General features: G+C 41.2%; 1 protein-coding gene across 1 annotated transcript in view; it reads left to right on the forward strand.

Moving 5' to 3' along the window:
- Positions 1-3875: 3875 nt before the first annotated feature.
- The window catches only part of EIF2AK3 (eukaryotic translation initiation factor 2 alpha kinase 3), a 36786-nt gene continuing 19660 nt past the window's right edge, over positions 3876-21001 (forward strand). The window contains exons 1-2 of the mRNA XM_017835257.1: positions 3876-4003; positions 19039-19233. Of these exons, the coding sequence (XP_017690746.1) occupies positions 19054-19233 (180 nt within the window). The 5' untranslated portion in view covers positions 3876-4003; positions 19039-19053. The remainder of the gene's footprint in view (positions 4004-19038; positions 19234-21001) is intronic.

Here is a 21001-nt window from a genome sequence, read left to right on the forward strand (position 1 = left end):
CCAGAAGGGATTTTCTTCTCCTCCATCCCTTGGTTCATAATATATTCTGGACCAGGAGTTACAGGCAAGGTGAAGTGTATATCTTTATTTTACTGATGTTCGTTTTCCAGGTGTCTAGTTAATGGATCCTGGATTTAAGTAACTGCCTGATCTGGAGTAATTCCTTTTTGTATCTTTTTTGTTCTGGTCCAGGCTCGTGGAGGCTATTGAATTGTGGGTTTGTGGTGGTGGTGGTCATTTTTTTTTTCACATCTCTAATATCTCTGTGATGTGTTTCACTCCCCAGGCTAGTCCATGATTTACTTCCAACAAATATCTTGTTTCAGGAATGTGCAGCCTTGATGCTGTTTGTCTCTGTCCTCCTCACTTCCTTGGTGTTGCAGTTGTGGCTTTTGACCTTTGGGTAGTATTTGGTGTTTTCTGTGGGATGGTGGTATGCAGGATGGAGTCTGGTTTGGGTGGTGGTCTCGGACTTGTGTGTTGCTGGAAGCTGGCTTTGTTGGTCAAGGTAGTCTTTAAGCTCTATCCCAGTCAGGAGGTGATGTTGATAAAGCCAGTGATAAGGTGTAGTTTTTCAGAGAATGGGAGAGTTTATCAGGCTTGACCAAAATAGAAACTGCTTCAAAAATTCCTTTTCGTTGCAATTTGTCAATCAGGTGTCCCAAGGATGCGTCCAAAATAGTGGTTTTTTCAGTTTATTGTAATGGAATTACAGGTACAGCCCTGACACCTTCAGCCAGCAAAGGCTTGCAAACAGATGGCTGAAGGACCCTCTTTATTCTTGAATTGTGGCTGTATTCTGCTGGTGTTTCTAAGAATTTCCTGTAAGAATTGGGCATAATACACTGCAGTAAACTCACAATAGTGCTGTGGAGTTGTCACCCCAAGTCACCTGCCTATTTTTTAAGCTCTGAAATAGTTCCCTGAAGCAGTTGCCTAAACTGCTTTTATCAGAACATGTTAATTCTAGTGCTTGATTAGACTACCTGAGCAATGGGAAGGTCTCTTGTCACCACTTCATACTCTCAGTACAAAAGCTGCAAGCAGTGGAATCTCACGGGGTAAGGGGGGAAATTTGAAAAAATGGAAAATCTGATAGTGAGAAAGTGTAACACTAGCATGGGTCTTGGGCACGTTTAGACAAATTTAGGATTTTACACCAATTAGAGTTCAAGTGACAGGATTTAAACTTACTGGAGTCCATCAGAGAAGAGGAGAATGGGTATTAAGATTTTAATTCTTAGAAAAACAGAATAAGTACGGAAGGATTTTATTACAAGAGTAAGGATTTTTAGCAATTTTTTTTTTTCACATGCAGTATTATTTTTGAAGAGCAAGATAAAGGTGTAACCAGAAATATGGCTATTTAGTTCAAAATGAGTCACTCATTAAAAAATCAGAGAGAAATGGATCTTTTTCTTGTACCTAGTTCCAATTCTAAAGGTAGCCACCTGCAAGATCAAGGTATAGCCAAGCTGGTCCTGTTCCTGTGTGTCATGGAAGTGTTTGCTCAGGAGGTGAAACAAAGTCCATTCTAGAGCTGTGGCCAAGGGGACAAATAAAGAGTTCCATTGCACCCAAGAAAAGCCAGGATTTTTATGATTTGCAGAAGCAGTTTGTTAAACCAGTTTCTCCAAGTGTGTGCTGTTGGTACAAAGGTTCCCCACACCCTCCTCCTCTTTCCTAATCATCTAAACTTAAAACTGAAGTGTGGTTACACTCCCATTTGGGTGGCTGGAGGGCAGGATGCAGGTGCAGATTCCAAAACTGTCGTCTTGAGTGGCGGTGGAGAGGATTGAATAGTGAGGGAACTGGTAGGGAAGGCTCAGGTTTGCGTCTGGTGGGGAAAGATAATATGGAAAGGTAAGATACAAAGGCATAAAACATTTGTTACCTGAGGGAGAAGTCAAATGTGAAGAATTAGATAAAGGAAAACAACGGGAGTACATGGGAAGCAAACATTTCACAGTGTGATTTTGGGGATTTTTCTTCTCTGCGTTATTGCTGCCAAAATTCCCTTCATTCCAGCTACATTTCTACCTTTTTTTTTTATAACCTAGTTGTCAGGAGGATCAACATAAATTTTAAGTAGACCCACTTGAAATAATATTTTTTTATGCAATGCAAGAGGGGCTTCAGATAGGCTGTTTTACCATAAAGCAAACAGATGCTGTTAAATGTGTGTCCAAGGCCTTTTAGCGTGAGAGCACTCGTTCACAGCGCTTGAGAATAGTCAGACTCCTGCAATCTGGTTTATTATTAACCCAGTCTTGGTTTCTGTACAGTTGGAATAAGTGTTTGTACTCAGCTTATAAAAATTTATGTCTTCTACTGTGCAAATATTTGCACAATTGGTATTTTTCTAACAATTTCTTAAACTTAGCTTTTGGAGGAATGTGATGGTTGGCTGCCTTCAGAAGTAGGAGCTGCTGTGGTATTTTTGGCAGAGGTTGAAGATGTATTTACTTTTCTATTTATTGATAGTATAGTGCTATAGTACATTATAAGGTCCTATTAATTGTGTGGGCTGCTTTTACATGTAAAACTGCCATGTTTTACATGACCTTTGTTATAAGTGATGTAATGAGCCATTATTCCTGAATGTGTTTTTAAGATCATGCTTTTGGTTTTTGCCTCCTTAAAGCACACTGAAAGCCCCTGTCGTTTCCTCCCTAAATTTCTTGTTACTACCCCGGTGACTTCAGACAAGCGAATATATTTGGCTTCAGTTCTACACAATAATTTATTGTCCCTTATTGTTTAAAATAAAGATTCCTATACATGTCTGTGTGTGCATTACCGGCCCCCTGCCCTTTCACCTCCACCTGAAAATGGTTAATCTCCCCATCACTTTATTTGCACAGTCTCTTATTCTCATGGAAACCAGTGACTATAAAGGTCCTTCTGGGTCACCAGATCCAGCCCCCCCTCAGTGCAAGCAGCCTGTAAAGTGATCAAGCTCCACTCCCACAGCCTTTGAAGATTGTTGAGCCTGCTGCAAGCCAAAACTGACAACACAATCCCAGCTTTTTCAGGTCAGAGAGAAACAATCTTCAAGGAAAAAAAAAGGCCCTTCAAAAGTGCCTTGTCAGTGCTTTGTCTCTGATGTGTTGTTTATTTTGTTTGTTTGTTTATTTTAATGCTGGAGTTCTAACCCAACCAGAAAAGCTTATTCTAATTGTACAGCTGTGTAAGAAAGAAGATTTACTGAAACCGAGGAGCTTCAGGGGCTGTAGAAATCAGCAGCCAGCCTGCCATGGCCACGTTTCCCCAGATATCAGACTGCTTAAAACCTGAGCAAAGTGTAAGGCACTTTGCTTGCTTTGTGGTCTGCAGGTGTTGGAGGTTGTTTCTAGTGCCCTGTGAGTGCCTTAGGAGGGACTTGAGAGACTTGTCAAACATCCGGGATTTCCCTGTTTGATCCAAAGCCATTGAAAACTTAGTTGCAACTTAGTATTTCTTACGTCTTGCTGGGCTGCAAGTTTCGGGTTTAGGTTGCTTTGAAAGGATGGGTTAAAGATCAGTTTGGAAGGGACTGGGAAAAGTAGGATCCATACTGGCCTTATAGATACCTCAAAAAATATTATCTCATTCGGTGTTGAGATGGTAACATCTGCATTTGTGGGAGCAAAAAGTCAAGTATCTTACCTAGAAACTGAACTCTGAAAGTGTCTTATGACGTGTAAATTAGTTTATGACATTCAACCAGAGACTTCAGCTCTTCTACACTCTGTTGGTCTGGGTAGAGCTACCAAGCTGAACTGCTGTTCTGCAGAGTATAGAGACTTAACTTTGGAGTTACAATTTGCTAAACATAAAATAGGTGAAGTCCATACTGCTGTGGTTTTGACTGTGAACGTTTCCAACTTGCAGATCTCTAGTAATTATCAGCACTTTGGATGGACGAATTGCTGCACTGGATCCAGAAAACAGTGGGAGAAAACAGTGGGATCTGGATGTGGGATCAGGTTCTCTTGTGTCATCCAGTCTCAGCAAACCAGAGGTAAGGCTTAATCTCTGACAAAACCCTGACAAAATCTTTAAAAATGGAATTGTTTCTAATAAAATGAAAGCAGCTTCCTCCTTGTTTGGAGTTAAACTCCAAGGAGTTTAACTCCTTGTTTTGGAGTTAAATAATGCAGCAAACTTTTAGCTACAGAACTTTATCCAGACTGTTCTGAAACTTTTTTTTTTGGAGTGCTTACATCATGTTGCCATTTCAAACTAGAGTGTGTCAGCATTTTGGCCTTGGCATTGATGTATGTGATAACTATCAAACCAGATGATGTAACTGAGTTTGGGAATTGTAGGTAATTGCTGATTGAAAACAAGTTACTTGTAATTTGAAGCAAATAAAAGGATCATCTGCTTTGTATTACTAAAGTATGTTTTGGCAAGTACTGGCTTTTTTTTTTTGTCCCTCAAGAAAAGCAAAAGTCCTTGTGACTTAATAGATGAACAAAGGATTGTTTAGAGTGTTTTAGACTAGATAAGCAGGCTGCCTGTGAAACACAATGTCTTAGCAATTAAACAGTGCTGAAGGTCACCCTCAAGTACTGAGTTATAAAGGGAGGGTTGCATCACTTCTTGCTGGTGAACTGTAGGAAGAAAATCTAGAGTTAAATTTCTTGTTTGGTGCTATTTCCACCATCAGTTTGAATACACTTGGGCTAAAAGTTAGAAGCAAGGGGTTTTTTCCTTTTTTTTTTTTTTTTGGTTGTTGTTGGTTTTTGTTTGTTTGGGGTTTTTGTTTGTTTTTTATTTTTTGCCTGCACTGGAGAAGTGAGATCTCTGAGTCATTCTCTCCTAGAATGAGGAGGAATAAAAACACCAATGTAGTTTGTAGTGATGACAAAGTACACGGTCCTTCCCTGTCATGGATGGTTGGATTTGATGACCAGTCCTATATCATACTTTTGCACAATGATCATCAGAGAATGAAAGTTGAATTCAGGGTTATTCATATTGTATGAGCTTCTTGCTTGTGGTTCTTTGTTGCTGTCTATGGAGATGACCTCTGTTCTGGTGTAAAGAAGTCTAAGGAAAGATTTGATCTGGGGAATTTTATTTATGGATGCAGCTTTTTGAGATTTGTTCAGGTGTGTTTTTGTGACTTAGAAAAAACGCTGTAGGAAAGAAGAACTTCCCCCTAAAAATATGTTCAAGAGCAGAATTGAAAAGAGTGCAGAAACTGTGGAGAACTGTAAAGTGGAAGGTGTCAGTGATAATGTGATCCTTCACAAATGTTTTCAATGCCAGATACTTAAAATACTGGTCTGTTACCTGTTGCTGCAATGACCACATGAAAACAGAATCACCGGTTATAAAAAGAACATATTTGAAATCTGAGCAAAAATGAACTTCATTTTTCACTGCAAATTAAGGCAGGAGCCCAGGCTTTTAAAGATTTTTGGGAATGCCAGCATTTCAGAGTATAGAAGTGTTTGTGCACGTCTAGATTTTGTCACTTAACTGGTCTGTCCAGAGTTCTGATGTTTTCCCAGTGGGGTATGACTGTAGAAACTAAAGGTTGATGATCAAACAACAAAAATTGTATCTTGTCCGTGCAATATTTAATTGTCTTTTGTGGCTACAAGTCAGTAGGTCATAGGAGTCATAAAAATACACTTTTAAAGAGAGTTTGTTATGCATAGAGGAAGTTGAGCTGTCAGATAAGCTTTTCAGTTGTTTCACTTCTACAGCTGTGGCTGAAGACACTGATGGATTTTGGCAGTTAAGATGCAGAGCCTATCACAGAACTAATTTTGGAAGTAAAGCTTCATTTTGGCCTTTTAGAAGCTGTTAAGTGTTATGAATATGGGCCTTTTTAGACTTACTGTCATATAAACAAATGCTGTTAAGACAGAATTTAACAAGAAACAAAAGTAATGAATACTCCGAATAAACTACACTTAAATATTTAAATGTTTAATCTACTGTCGGTATCAGCTGAAGGACTTCATGCAGTGAACCTAGAATCACTTGAGTAATTTGCATCAGTGTTGGGAAAATTCTAGTTTAGGTCAAAATACTAAATTCATTGAAGTTTCAGAGTCTGTCATCTCTCCCCTCGATGGTATTTCCTCTCTGATTTGGACATGTGGCATGTTAAGTTTTACTCTCTCAAACTAAGTATTGAGGCTTTTTCTTCCTCTTCCAACATTTTTGAGGTAACAAGGGTTTCTGTGCTAGCAACCACAAATAATTAATCATAAAACTGTATTATTATATAAGCTGTTAACCTACATCTTCTTGCAAGAAATGGCAGATGAGAAACTCTTTTATGCTTGCAGTGATAAAGGTTTGTGTTCTTTCAGAGCGAGCAAAGTGTGTGCTTCTGTGTCTTCATTGTTTTGATGAGAGTTTTTTTAACTATCTTGAGTGAGGGTGCAATGAACTGTAGTTCTAGGTTGTTGGGCAAAAGCATGAATTTAATTTCCAAGTGCTTTTTAAGAATAGACATTAAGATCTTCAAACTTGCAGTGTTCGGTAGAACTGTAGTTACTTCCTTTGCCTGTAAAATGTCAACCTGGCTGTCTGGAGCTCCTGTGTTAATTAGCCAAGTGAGGTAGTGAAATTTCGAGTGTTCCAGCAGCTCTGTCAGACGCCTCAGATCTTGAAACTACTGCTTAAGACACTGACAAGTGAGATGTTCATCATTTGTCATGTGAACAGATCAATTAAAAAGGAAAGGCTGCTGAAGAACTAATTGTGTGTCTGGGTAACTAAAATGCTAAAATTCTTTCCTTGGCTCTAAGCTCCAGCATAAACAAATCATGGTCAGGGTGCCAATGCTGAAAAGTTATGACTCTGCATTTCAGTCTTGTGCATAAGAATTAAAAAACTCTGTTTCCCTATGGGTTGAGGTAAAATGGAAAACCCTTCTCTGTACGGTTACAACTCCAAGTCTTCTTATTACTTGCATGTAAAGATTGCTTGATGAAGTTCAGAGAAAAGTCACAACTTTTCTAAAAGAGAGCTTATTTCTGATGGAAACACTTTACTCTTTAAAATTTAGGTTTGTAATTAATATATTGGGTATACTTAGAATACTTTTGGGAGAATCAGCCTGTTGAAGTAATGATGCTCAATCATAGTGAAAATGGAGAACTGCCTCTTAAGCAGTGGGAATGGTCCACAGCACATCATAAGACTGTTGTCATTTGCTAATAAGGATAGTGTATTCTCTTACCTTCAAGGCTTTATACTACATTTCTTAATGGGTTTCTGTCTTTTAAAGGATCTATTAATGAGAGAAATGCAAGGTGAACTTGCCTGTATATTAAAATGACTGGCCAGCAGTGGCTGGCATGGTTGGTGGGACAGTGGGAAGCTGGAGAAGAGATGGAGTCAGGAAAAAAAAACCTCCTGTGGATTGGTTGGATGGTGGAGATACTCCTGTGTAAGAGCTAGTGGCTGGTGTTTGATGAGAAAGGGGAGAATAGCTGGATACTGGGTGGTGATAAGGCAAGAGTAACAGCTTAAAAACACTTCCAGGATGGTGACACCACTTTTCCCTGTGCTGTCAGAAGTGCTGCAGGAGCTCGAAGTTGTTTCAGTGCTCTGGGCAGAGGCTGCGCTGGGATGGACTTGATAAAAGTAACTGCCTTGGCTCGGGCCTGGGCTGTTAGAGACTAATCCCTACCTAAGCACCTTATTTCCTTATTTGAGACATTGAGGATCATGGGACAAAATCAGTTTCAGCCTGCAGGGCTGACATTTATAGCAGTCAGAGTAAACATGCCACTGTATCCTGGAAAAATGGAATAATTGTTATGCCATGTCACCAGATCTGTCAACACCCTTATGCCTGTAAAGACTGTTATGACCTTAGAATTGCACTGTATACGTATATATCTTAATTTTTATATTGTGATAGCCACTTAAAATCAAGTCTTGTACAAACTGAGGCATCTTTGTCGTCTTTTTTTGGACATAAAAGTGTCATATTTTCGTGGAATTTCATTTTTTCTCCAGAGAAATGTGGAGATGCAAGGAAGTTCTATACTGAAGTCGTCTGACACCTCATTGCATTGTAGGCAAAGTGAACCCATAGATAACCTTTAGCAAATTGTTCCTTTTTTGCCTTTTGGAGAAGACAAACTGATACTGAGAGCATTGAGTTGAGAAAGGATTTTGAAGTCTCAAAGAAATCCACTGGTGCCTGGATTTAATGCACACTATGAATGTATCTTCTTTTTGGGGGGGGTTCTTTTTCCTTCCCTTTATCAGCATCATAAACCTTTCCAAATTTTCAGTGATTTGGTTCCCCAAAAGAAATACTAACTTCTGCTGTGAAGTGTCCAGTCACCTGGGATTCACTTTGAGGTACTGACTGCCTGCACTTTCCTGCACTTTGGACAAGGCAGCCTCTGTAACCAGTCAAGCCAGAGAAGAGCCAAAATCTGCCTTGGGTTGCTTTGGGAACAGAGGAAGAAACTCAGCAATTCTCATCCTTCGACCTCTTATACTTTGGAATGGAAGAAAATGCAAAATCCACACTGAAAAGGGTCAGGGCAAGACAAGAGGTGAAAACGCCCTCTGAGGAGCTTGAATTGTGACTTCTTTTATGTGCCCTCCCAGAGGTTTGGGGAGGGTGAATAATTTAACTTTGAAAGAATTAGGAAAGTCTCACCCACCACTTAGGGCACTCCTGCAGCAGCATTTTATTAGTTTGAATAAAAATTAGGTTTTTGTTTGGTTCACAGCTTTTTACTATAGTTGTTTTTCAGTTGAGTCACTGCCTGTAAATATCATCCAAGGAAAAGCTGAGATATGTTTGTCTTGGGTATGGGTGGGGAACACTTAAGGCTGTCAGTCAGACTTGAGTGTTTTCACTTAAAAGGTTATTACAGCAGCTGTTAAATGCAGTGCTGAATATTAGGAATTTATATTAATCGTGCATAAAACTATTCTGACTCTGCTAACACTCACTGGCCAAACAAAAAGGAGGTTTGTCTCAAACTATGCAAACATTCTGAGAAAATGGCTTTCTCTCTGAATTCTGCTTAAAAATGAATGGCTCTGTCTAGCTTGCTATGGTTAATTTTAACTTTTAATGTATTTGTGCAGCTTAAAACCATCTGGCCTGGGACACACCAGCAACAGAACCAATCTCTCCTTGGAAGAGTCTTTGTGCACTGTACAGGTTTCTCACAGGAGCAGATGCTGTGCTGTGGGGTCAGACTTTCATATACAGAGAATAGCAAGTTGGTTCTCTGAAGTGTTTGAGTGTGTGCAAGTTTTTAAAGGACAGTTTTACTCAAAAGGAAGAATAAAAATTTTTTAAAATCTATTAATGGTGTAAAATTACTTTCCAGCTGTAGTTTGCTGTGACCAGGTGTAAAGGCCTGAATTGCCACTCTGTTCAAGCAGGCAGAGTGTAAATCAGTGGTCTGGTTATTGCCTAATCTGGGGAAAATCTATTTCCCTGTAGGTAAGGTGGTATAATTTTTGGTTGTCTAAGAGTCTAAAAGAGCATTCTAGTGTCCTGTAGCTGGCCCTTATTTTTGTGTACTACTGAGACCACTAGATGCTTTGATAGCTGAAGATATGATTCCTCTAGAGGAAGGCTGAGGCATCATCTGGTTCTCAACAGTACAGGTTTTCTATAATAGAAATGAAATTAAACTGTACTAAATGAAATACAAGACGTGGGGATTGATTACAGCAGTTTTGTTGTTGAAGGTTGGAGATGACCAGTTCAGAAATGAAAAAACTGTGTACTGAGAGATCCCATGACAGGTTATCAGCTGCCATCTCCATTCCTCTGCAGGGCAAGGAAATATGATCTGTGTTGCCTGCGGGGAAGAGAGAGAGAGAGAGAGAGAGAGAGAGAGATTAGTGTCTTAAACGGTCCTGGAAAAGCTCGTAATGAATAAGAAGTGAGTGTCCAGAATTGTACTTCAAAGCAAGATAAATTCTAATTGCAGTTGATGAAGAGAAGGCTTATTAGGGCTTCCAGGGGTGTGGAGCCTGTGTTTTGCAGGGAGAGAATGGATGTGACTGCTCTCTAACTACATGGATGTGTTAGGATTCCTGATGGAACAAGCGGTTCCTTTCAGTTCTGTGTGTGTGGACATGAAGAGGTGACAGGCTTGGGAAACTTCACTAGAGACACCTGTGGATTTCTGAGGACAGATTTTTGCTGCTTTCTTGGTGAAACTAAAACATATCAATTATAATTCTCCTGAAAATAAACTCCTAATGGTTTTTAGTGGACTAAAAGTCACCAACAAAAGACTGTTTTAAAGTACTCTGATAGCTGGAAGTTGTGCTACTCTAGGAAACGCAACCAGCTCTTTTAGTGGGAAGTGGTAAACTTCCTTGAGAACAGGAATTGCTGATGGATGCCTGAGCTGAGTTGGTGCTTAGTATGATGCAGCACCGTGGTTTTTTGTTGAGATGACAAGTAGGGCCATTGCTTAGACAAGTACTCTTGTGTATTTATCGACACTGCACATCTTCAGTCATCTTAGTTCAATGTCTTGTTCAATTGAAAAACCAAAAGACTTCCTGAAGCTGCAGATCAGTGGCTGCCTTGCTGACACTGGTTGTAGTTAGCACTGATGAAGTGCTGATGTGTGTCCTGTCACTGTGCTTTAAGGATGTTTGGGGGGGAGGACAACTTCTGCTATGAGACATGTGGGCAGCTACAGAACAGGATTTTGTGGCTTGTGTGATACCAGAGCTCTCAACTCTGGTCCTCACAAGTGATGCTCTGCCTTGAACAAAGCCAAGAAAGTTTATCTGAGTCACTCTGGGTTAATGTTTACAACTAACTTTCATTTCATGCTCACAGTTATAGTCAAAATCATGCAAATATTGGAAAGGATGTTTGCCATCAGCACAGTCTCTATTGTTTAATTGTCTTTAATGGAAGCATGAAATGGTTTAGGTTGGGATAGACCTCTAAGATCACAGTCCAACCCTTAACCCAGCATTGCCAAGGCCACCACTAAACCACATCCCTAAATGCCACATCTGCATGGTTTTGAAATCCCTCCAGGGACAGTGGCTCCACCACTGCCCTGGAGCAGTCTGTTCAAATGCTTGATCACCCTTTCAGTAAAGAAAGTTTTTCTTATAGCCGATATAAATCTCTCCTGGTGCAACTTGAGGCCATTTCCTCTTGTCCTATTGCTTGTTTAGTGGGAAAAGAGTCTGACCCACCTGGCTACAACCTCCTTTCAGGTAGCTGTAGAAAGCAATGAGGTCTTCCCTGAGCCTCCTTTTTTCCCCAGTCTAAATAACCCCAGCTCCCTCAGCCACTTGTTGCAAGTCTTGTGCTCTGGACCTTTCACCTACTGGGTCAAGATAAGGGCAGGGAGAGAGTTCATAATTTAATTGCCTACAGCACACTGCATGGTGAGCAGTTCTGGTGTTTACAGATATAAAAGTGGATCTAGTAATTTGTAGACAAATACTTGTTTCAGGTAATGGATAACTTAGTTGGGTTTCAGCTGCCCAGTACACAACAAAGTAATTTACTGTGCTCTAAAGCCTTTTTTAACTTTCAGCCTCTATCTTTATCAGTATACAGAAGTGCCTGTTTTAAGGGCTAAACATTTTAGACAGTTTAGCAAATCATTCCTCCAGCAGCACAGCTGCTGACATCTCATTTCCGAATTTCTCCTGGACTTTGTGCTCCATAAGGAGGTAACTATTAATCTTTCTGTCAGACTCACTGCATGTTTTGTTCACTCTACTTTCTTTGCATCCTTGAAAGAGGAGACTGTGATTTTCTGTGTTCTGTCCTCCTCCTATCAGGCTCTCTTCCTATAGGAGTTGCTCTATGGCTTAATTTTTCAAGACACATGGACTTTGTGTCCTTATCTGAAACACCAACCTGTCCAGGCAGGGCCAGGGGAAGAAACACTCAAGGTCCAGCAGAGATCAGCTTGAATCCTGGACCCCTGGAGTGCCATGAGCTTCTGCTGTTGCCCATGGTCTGTGTCTCTGAAGAACAGCATCTTGGTCAGCTCTCAGTGGTGCTGTAGAAGTCCAGGTAGTCTGCAGGAGAGCTTTGAGGTGGGGTAGAGTTAAAACATGTTCTTAAAACATCCCAATACTGGAACAGGACTGTGGTGGGTTGACCCTGGGTGGACACCAGGTGCCCACCAAAGCTGCTTTGTCACTCCCCTCCTCAGCTGGACAGGGGAAGGAAAATACATCGAAAGGCTTGATAAGGACAGGGAGAGATCACTTACCATTTTTGTCACAGCCAAAAAAGACTTGGGAAAACTAGTTTTATTACCAATCAAACCAGAGTAGGATAATGAGAAATAAAACCAAATCTTCCTCCTCAAGGGAGGATTCCTCATGTTCTCCCCCTGCTCCAGCATGGGGTCCCTCCCAGCCCTGTAGTCCCTCCCCAGTACCAAAGCCTTGCCATGCAAACTCAATACAAATACCAATTTTGCCATGGTGGCTGATGAACTTCCGTGTAGGGCCTCTCTCTGGAGAAGCAAGGCTTTGAGTATTTTCATTTTCCTCACTAATCTACTCCCTTATGTGCTGTTAGTTTCAAGGAGCTCAGTGGTGGGCTCTGTAGCAGCAGCACCGGTTTGCCTCGGAAAGCACTGCTCTTAAGTTTCAGGAGACTTACAGTCTTACTGATAAAACTTGCCATGAAAAAGAGGGGGATGGAATAATGTCAAAATAAAGTCTTTCTTAAAGCACTGTGCAGTTGGATTTTTTATTATTATTAAGGAGAACTGTTTTTAAAAGTCTGTTACCATGGCAGCAGAGCAGGCTGGCATCTCTGTAGTCAAAGCCCCAAGTCTTGTTTGACTATGATTAAAGTAAGAGTGGTATTTTAGTTTGCTTGTCTTCAGAAGAAGGGTCTGTTTGATTGCACAGCAAACACTATTGGGTTCGTGATCTCTTTTGAAGCTGGGGTGGCCTGGTTAACACAGTGTGATTCCTCCAGTTCCCTGCATGGCTCTTCAAGGGAGGGCAGAGGACAGAGTAGGAGTAATTCTTTTAAGGGCAAACTCAAGCTAAACAAGCTATTGTGCCCCTGATGTTCTCAAGGAGAGTATAATTCTCTACTGTGCTGCTGTCATCTGTTGCTTTTTACACTGTTGGTGTAAAAGACAGTTTTGCCGGGACCCCGGTGGTTACAACTGATCGGATTTTAAGATCTGAAGTGTAGAATCACGACAGAGATGCCAACCCTTGTCATTTATTAGAGTTGTGGGAAGGATGTTGCAGGTGTTGCTTTGAGGACAGAGAAAAAAGGAGTTTGGAAATGAGTTCTCCAGTACTTATCCAGGCACAGGGTTACAGCAACACTTCATGTGCTCATCATACACAAAGTACAGGGCCGTGAAAGTTGCGTTTATGACTTCTTTTCATGTATTGGTGAAAATGAAACCGAAACTACGAGCTTATGGAGTATGGGGGATGGTGGAAGGTGAAGAAGGACTGTAATAGATCTAAACTTGCCTCATAAGGATCTTAATGTAGGCAGGAGCTGGGAACCAGGTTTGGCCAGTAGACAGATGCTGTGAACTGTTGCTGGGTGAGCTGTGCACCCAGGTAAAAATCAGCCTGAGGTTTGAGACACGTCTCTTCTCACTGTTGCTGTGCAGAGCTGGTGTGTGTGTGTGCTCTTTCAGTCTGTCACACCCCAGCTGAGACAAAACCTTATTTCCATGGCTCCTCTGATGTGCCGCTCTGGCACAGGCTGGCTCTTACCTGTTCAGAGGAGGAAGGCCACCTGATCCTGCCTCATAAACAGCTCAATAAAATACTGATTTATCCAATGTCCAGGTGCAGCCTTTCTCACGGTCCAGGTCCTGAAACTGGTCTGGGCATGTGCTCTGCTTAACAGACACAGGAGGTGGTCAGGAACAGGTATGCACTTTGTAAACAAGTGTAGTGCTGAGATCAGAAATAATGCCACTCACGAGGAAAGATTTTTCTAGACAAACAACCACCTGCCTGTTGGTATTTCCTGCTTCAGCTTCCTTCTTGCCCTTGAACACGACTGGGAAGGTTGTTTCACTGATGTAAATCAGGGACTCCCCTTTGCAGTCAATTTTCTTCTTCCTTGGCTGGTTAAACAGCATTGTATACTCTGAAGAATACTTTGCTCTTTTACCAGTGCTTTACGCAGTTCAATAGCTTAACTCAACAGCCTTTGTTTTTCAAAAGATTGTACTAATGTTCTCTTTGTTCTCTTCTTATGGAAGCGGGGCTGTTGTGGGCCTTGCAGAAGTTTGAAGACTCCAGCTGGTCACCCCAGTGTGCTGCTGTTTCATTAGGGTTTGCCTGTTAGTAATAACTAAAATGTCATCCTTGTAGTGTCCTGTGCTTCAGGATTTCCCCAGGTATCTGGAGGAAAAACAGGTGAATCAGCATCCTGAAATCTAAGGTGAAGAGGAGAAATAACCTCTTCTACTGAAAGGAAGTCATAAACCGGTGGATCTGTGTGGATAAGATCTTGCATGCTAAGCAAGAAAGAATAGACAGTAAATCAGTTCCTGACCAGCCCAAACTAGGAACATCTCAAAAAATGTGTGTGTGTGTGTGTGTGTGTGTGTGTGTATCTCTAACCTGAAAAATTTGTAAACATTTACAGTAGGAATACCTGCATTACTGTCTGTCTGTGGGGTTTGGGTTTTTTATTTGTTTGTTTTTTAATGTGGAGCATGCAAGATGGCTTTCTCTTTCCCAGATTTGTTTGTGCAGACTCTTGTTTCTACCCTTTAGAATGAAGCTGCCATATGTGACTTTTAATATGTTGCCTAGATTAATTTTAAGGAGGCTTAAAAGACAGAGTTCTCAGTGAGAAGTAGCTTTCTTAAGAGCATGCTTGATCTTGGCTTTGATCCTGTTCGTTACAGTGATCCTATTGTAGGGATAAACATAGAGGGGAAAAAAATTGGCGCCCTTATAATTTAAGATCATATAGGTTAGTCTTAGTTAATTAGCAATTGGAATGAAGCTCTCACAGTTTATATTAACAGCGAGGTTTGAAAACTACAAGCTAAAGTGTGAGAAAAACATAAAAGCATAAAATAAAGCTTCCAATTTAAAGAAGATATTTTACTTGTGCTTAGTTGTTTCATTGAAGTTATTAGACAGTCCAGCCCATCTGTAAACAATATTATTGACTGTTTTGGCACCAGACTTGGCTCAGATGAGTCTGCACGTGAGCAGGCTTGATTTTTGCTTCAGATGATAAAGAGTGTTGAGAGTGGGGTAGAATGTCACGCTTGCTGTTAAGCTGCTCCTGGAAGCTTTAGTACTTCAGCTCGTTTTGATCTCTGTTTACACATTTTTTTTTTCCTTTCTCTCTCTGTTTCCCTTTCCCCCACCGCTATAAATCATCAGCTCCCCGCACCCATCAACCTGCCGCGGCACCTGGCGCACGGTGCCCTCCTTTCCAGTAAAGAGTCTAGACAGCAAATTCCCTGGTAGCGAATGCCATTTCGGATCGTTATTGCCTTTTCGCTTTTTTTGTGAGGGCTTTTTAGAAACTGCATTACCTCACCCGTCGGCCTGGAGATTGCGCAGCCCGCGCCGCTGATAGGGCTGCAGAGCCCCGCGCAGAGCCAATGGAGAACTTGGGCTTCAAACTCTTTAATGAGCGAAAAGAGCAGCGTCTCATTTAGGGCTCGGTAGTTAATGTGGGGGTTTTTTTGGTTTTTTTTTTAAGTGTTACTTCTGAAAGACAAGCCACTTAACAATTATGTGCCATATTGCTGACCGGTGAAGCTGAACAAATAGCTATTTACATTGACAGATCAGAGGAATGTGTAAGTGCATCGTGGTAACCTACATTTTCTGTGCCAAGAGATTTGCAGCTGACTGCCTGGGTGACTCACTCCTTGGATTAGGAGATGAGGTAATGCTTTTGAGATACAGGGTGATGTCATTCCTTTACCTGAGCTGCATGCCGATGCTAGTTGCTAGTACTTTCAAGGAAAGTCCCTTTGCTGCTTCTGATCTACTAGAGAATGAGCTGCATAATTTGGGTAGGAGTTGATGTTTTTATTAATGTCCTTCCAAAGCCTCTGGCTGAACTGCTCTTTTGAAAACCAGATGTCGCCACAAGTGGCCACAAATGGCTTTTGTTACGTGTGTGTATATGAGCACCTGCAAGTGGCACATTTACATACCTGCCCCTTTCTTCAAATAAAGCTATTTTAGTAAAAGAAGACCTTTGCGGTAATCAGGTGCAGTCCCTGGTCAGCACTGTGTAATGTAATCCCTCTTACAGATAGAGTAATCTTAAAAGAAGGTGATTTTTTCCCCTCTTCTGTTTCTGTAGTGAAATACCACCTTTGTGATAGTAACCCAAATGTCTGGCTTGCACTTACTCATGGTCAGTTTAACCCCATCTGCTCCTGCCCTGGCTTTGTCCTTCACTGCCACAGCTCTTCCTGCTGCCTGTGCTCCCTTTCCTGATGTGTTCACCCATAGCAGTTGTGTCTTTTCTCAGCCTTTCCTTCCCAATGTCACGCAGGACGTGCTGCTCCCACAGATGCCCTCAAGGCTGGGAGCACGGGCAGGTGATCACAGAGCTGACCACACAGCGTCATCTGTTCTCCACAGCCTATGGGAACCGAGGTTGTGATGGATGAGTGACCCACTGCCAGGGAAGTTCTGAAGGCATGACTTGGTTTGATCCATATCTTGGCAGCATTACAAGTGTGTGTTGCTGAGTGATCTTGATTCGTGCTGGGGATTTGGGTGTGTGATTCCTAGAAATGGCCAACGTTTCTGTGTTGTTTGCTAGTGGAAAATTTCATACTCAGGACCCTGGAGCAAGAGCTTTGGGACAAGGGAAACGCTTAAGGTGACGTGTCACACTGTCCCCAGAGCTCACAGTTGCCCACCGAGAGCCTTCCTTGCTCAGCAGCAATTGCTGGGCAGTTTACACCGCTGCCTCCTGTCTTCACAAACTGATCGGGTAGTCTGCAGCCCTTGGAGCAGGATATCTCATTTTGCTGGAGGTGAGCATGAGCCTCCAAGCTGCTGGCAGGTATATTGATCATGTGCAGGAAGAAACCTTACAGAGGATTTATTAATGCAAGGTGACAGCTGCACAGGCTAAGCGTTGTCACCAGAATTATTACGCATTTTTGAAAGAATATATTACAAAAACATTTTGTGATGTTACTCTTCTGTGATGCGTGTTTTAACAAGGTACTCCACCATGGTTGCAGCTGGAACTTTGGCACTGGCATCTTTTGTTTTTAAAAAGGTGTTTTCCAAAATCTGTGTGCCTTTGTTCCTCAGGATCACAAGGCAGCTCCTGAATATGAATGCTTATGTAAACCTTATTTGTTTGCTTTTTTTCCCTGCTGATCAGGTGATTTTTACAAATGACCCCTCCCTGCCCCAGGAATGTTACCTTTTTTGTTGATTTATTTCTGTGTGTATAGAGAGCCCCGTGTGTTTATTTTTCCTCCCAGATGGTAGGCCTTAATGCAACATTTATCACATATATCTCATTCAATGTCTCTTCCAGGATATTTGGCCTTTTTTGCCATAAGGTAAATATCTGGGAGGGAAAGAACACACCTCATTTTGCTTTGTAAAGAGCTTCACAACTACTCTCAGGGATTTGTTTTTATCTTCTCTTCAATTACACAGTGTGCTCCTGAGAGGAGTTTATATTTTGTCAGTCATCATGAGGCTTTTCAAAGCCAGAAAGTATGGATGTTGAATCCTTTGGGGATCTTAAAAGTCACCAGCATTGTCGGGTAGCTCACCTGAATTTTCTCTGTGAATGAAGTGTGTCTAACAACGTAAGGGGAGAGAGATATTAGTCATGACATGCACACGTTTACAACATCTGCCGTTCCCTGCCTGTTTAGGTGAATCCCAACTTTGCTCAATGCCATTTGCTCATCTGTGACCCAGTTAGAGGAATAAAAAGTCTCATGTTAGAGAGAATTTGAATCATGTAGATGTGGTTTCAGATCCTCACAGTGGTTCCAGAAATAATAACCAGAAACCTTCTGCATCTTTTGTATCACTTCGTAATACACGTGTGTGCCTCAGAGTCTGAGCAGGAATATTTTGTTTGAAATGACAAATATATGTGTTCTAGAAGTAGCCTTTAAATCCTAATGCTTAAAGTATCTGAATTTAATGTAACAATGTTGTAGGATACTGCCCAACTGGACAGAGGTTCTGGAAAAGCATTGAAATGTTCCATGTTAATCCATATCCTCAATAGCTACGATTATGTGGATAACAGTTTCTCACTGTTCTTGATGGGCACAGCCACTGTGGCTCCACAGTATTAGTTACGGTCCATCATGCTGATAATGAGTTTCTTAATAAGTCCCTTAGTACTCACTGACAATGACTCATACTTGGGAACTAGGATCTCCTTGAAAATCTCACTGTAATGGATGAAACGTCGTAGTATCCCTGTGAAGATTTTTTATTTATTTTTTTTTTTAACTTGTATGTTTAGGAAAAAGCCAGGCAGGTTTTAAAGGAACAGTGTGCTTAAACATAAATTCTGAGTGGTCAGATTTAACTGTCTGGAAAGGCAAAGGGGAAATGTGAGCTCTGATTTCAGTGATAATTGCTCTCCCTGCCTAACAGAACGTTAGGTATTCTGGAGTAGTCATTAATTGTAAAAACAGCCTCAGTTTTTCTTTTAAAATGCCACTGTCTTGAAACTATCACAAATAATTGCAAAACTTTGCACTTTCACCAGTGTTTGTCTCTTGGAGAATGCTTCTATCCACATCATATTTTCTGCAGTTTAGATGAACACTGACCTGTCAACTGGTTGAGCTTTAAAATGTTTTGAAGAAGTGTCACACACTGAACTGTTTTTCAAATAAGAATAGTGAAATATGGATTTGATTTGAAGGCCTGAAAGTTTTCTGTCTTCAGTGTGATTTTGAAAAATAAGACTCTGGGATACGAAACCATAAAATAGGACACTGGAATATAATGAACTGGACCTGCTTCTACAGCATTTCTGTTTCCATTTGTGGTCTGTGTATTTTGATAAAATTGTGGTTAAATCATAGCTAACCTTCAGTTCAATTATTTTAGGTATTTGGAAATAAGATGATAATCCCTTCCTTGGATGGGGACCTTTTCCAGTGGGATCGGGATCGAGAGAGCATGGAAGCAGTTCCTTTCACAGTAGAATCTCTTTTGGAGTCATCCTACAAATTTGGCGAGGATGTGGTCCTGGTTGGGGGAAAGTCTTTGACAACCTATGGGCTGAGCTCCTACTCAGGGAAGGTAAGAGCCTGAAAAGTTGTCTTGTGTGTGTGTGTTTTGAGCACTGTCTTGCAAACTCTTGTAACTCTTGAGATTTAAACTGTGGTACAGCTCAAGTGTATAACTGCAGGGCAAAAAGGGCAGAGCCTGACCTTCTTGGGCAACAGCTGCAGTGGGCTGCAGTAGGTGGCATGGCTGAGCCCCTCACTGCCATCTCCTCCTGCCTGGGAGCTCCTGCTGCATCCCCCGTGCTGGCTTTAAGCCTTGTCTCACCCTTTGCTCAGCTGATTCGACTTGCAAACGCAGCAGAGCACTGCCCAGTTTTTATTGGATTAATTTTATGCTGGGTGAGCTGCAGGAAGGAGTCGGGAAGTGCCAGAGCCAGGACAAGGGAAGGGACAGGGGGTTTGTGACCAGAGGCGAGGATAAGAGGATGACCCCTTTCTGCCAGGCTGGGAGAGGAGTTCAGCTTTATCACCTGGCTGTACTTGAAGTAGACTTTGCTGTCCAGCTTACTGCATATCAGTTAAGGTTTTAGGTGACACTTTTTTCATAACTAATTTCAGATTTTCCCAAACTAATGAGAAGAGAAAAACATTCAACATATTCAAAAGTTTAAGACTTGTAGTGGTTGTCAGTGTGTTTACTGTCTCTCAGAAGAAGCTCTTCTTACGTTGTAGAGTCACATGTAAAAGTTAAAAACTAGTTGCTATCTGACTAGTACAGAAGGTGTTTTTCTTCTGAAACTCGCTGGTTCAAAATTGTGTGTCCTGAAAGAGCACAGATGGAAAAAAGGCTAGAAAAAGCCCAGGAATTAATTGCATTATTCAGAGTCCTAGAACTGACATACCCATCCCCCTCTTTATTGTCAGATGCCTTTAAAGTGCTCGTAGATGCTTTGTGTAGTGAAGAACAGACATTTGGTAAATCAGAAACATTGTTGCACTTTGAAACAAGTAAAAAAATAGATTCGGTTAAAAAAATTTAAACTTCACAGTGTTTGTTTTAAGCAAAATCAGGGTGGGGTTTTTTTTTTCATTTTCACCATACATTTTAATGTAGAACTCTTCTATGGTGTGGTATAGAGTCATCACTAGTGCTAAAGAGCATAGACCCAAAACAAGAGTTCGTGCATTCCTTTTGATTTCCTCCTCACCGGGCTCTGTGCACCAACAGACTGCTTCTCCCCCAGTGCTCAGGAAAGTGGAGGTTTTAATTTCTGTTTTTATTCCTTCTTTACACTCACAGTACCAGTGGTGTCTCATAGGAGAAATAGTGCCGGACTCTTCCTTCTTGAGAGTTCGGGCAGTCTCTTGTCTTTGGCACTTTAGTGTCAATCCAAACTTCCTAAGTGTGTTCAACTCCCTTTTCAAATACAGTTGCTCATATAATGCAAATTCTGTTTGAGATTTGGACTGTTGCAAAGTCTGTGTGACTGTGAGAGTTCAATAAGGTTTTCTTTCTCCTAAATAGCTGACAAGGCAAAGGGGGAAGGCTCTGTGGTATTTTATATAAATCAGTAGTACTTCATTTGAAGCTGATAGAGTTATGCTGAGACAAATACAACATGAAAGCAGAATTATGCTGTGGGTCTTGTAGGAATGCTCTTTTGATGTCCATAAAAATAGTGGGAAAAGGGAAAGCTAAGATTTCTTTCTGTTAGAAGTAGAAATACATGCAAAATATACTCAAATGGTAGTCAAAATACCACAAGCTGTAAACTTTCTAGGATCCTTCGAAAATCCTAGTTCTGAAAAGCCCTTATCTCTTAAACTAGGCTTTTCAACAT

The sequence above is a fragment of the Lepidothrix coronata genome, unplaced genomic scaffold (genome assembly GCF_001604755.1).
Source record: "Lepidothrix coronata isolate B3197 unplaced genomic scaffold, Lepidothrix_coronata-1.0 Scaffold252, whole genome shotgun sequence".
Taxonomy (NCBI): domain Eukaryota; kingdom Metazoa; phylum Chordata; class Aves; order Passeriformes; family Pipridae; genus Lepidothrix; species Lepidothrix coronata.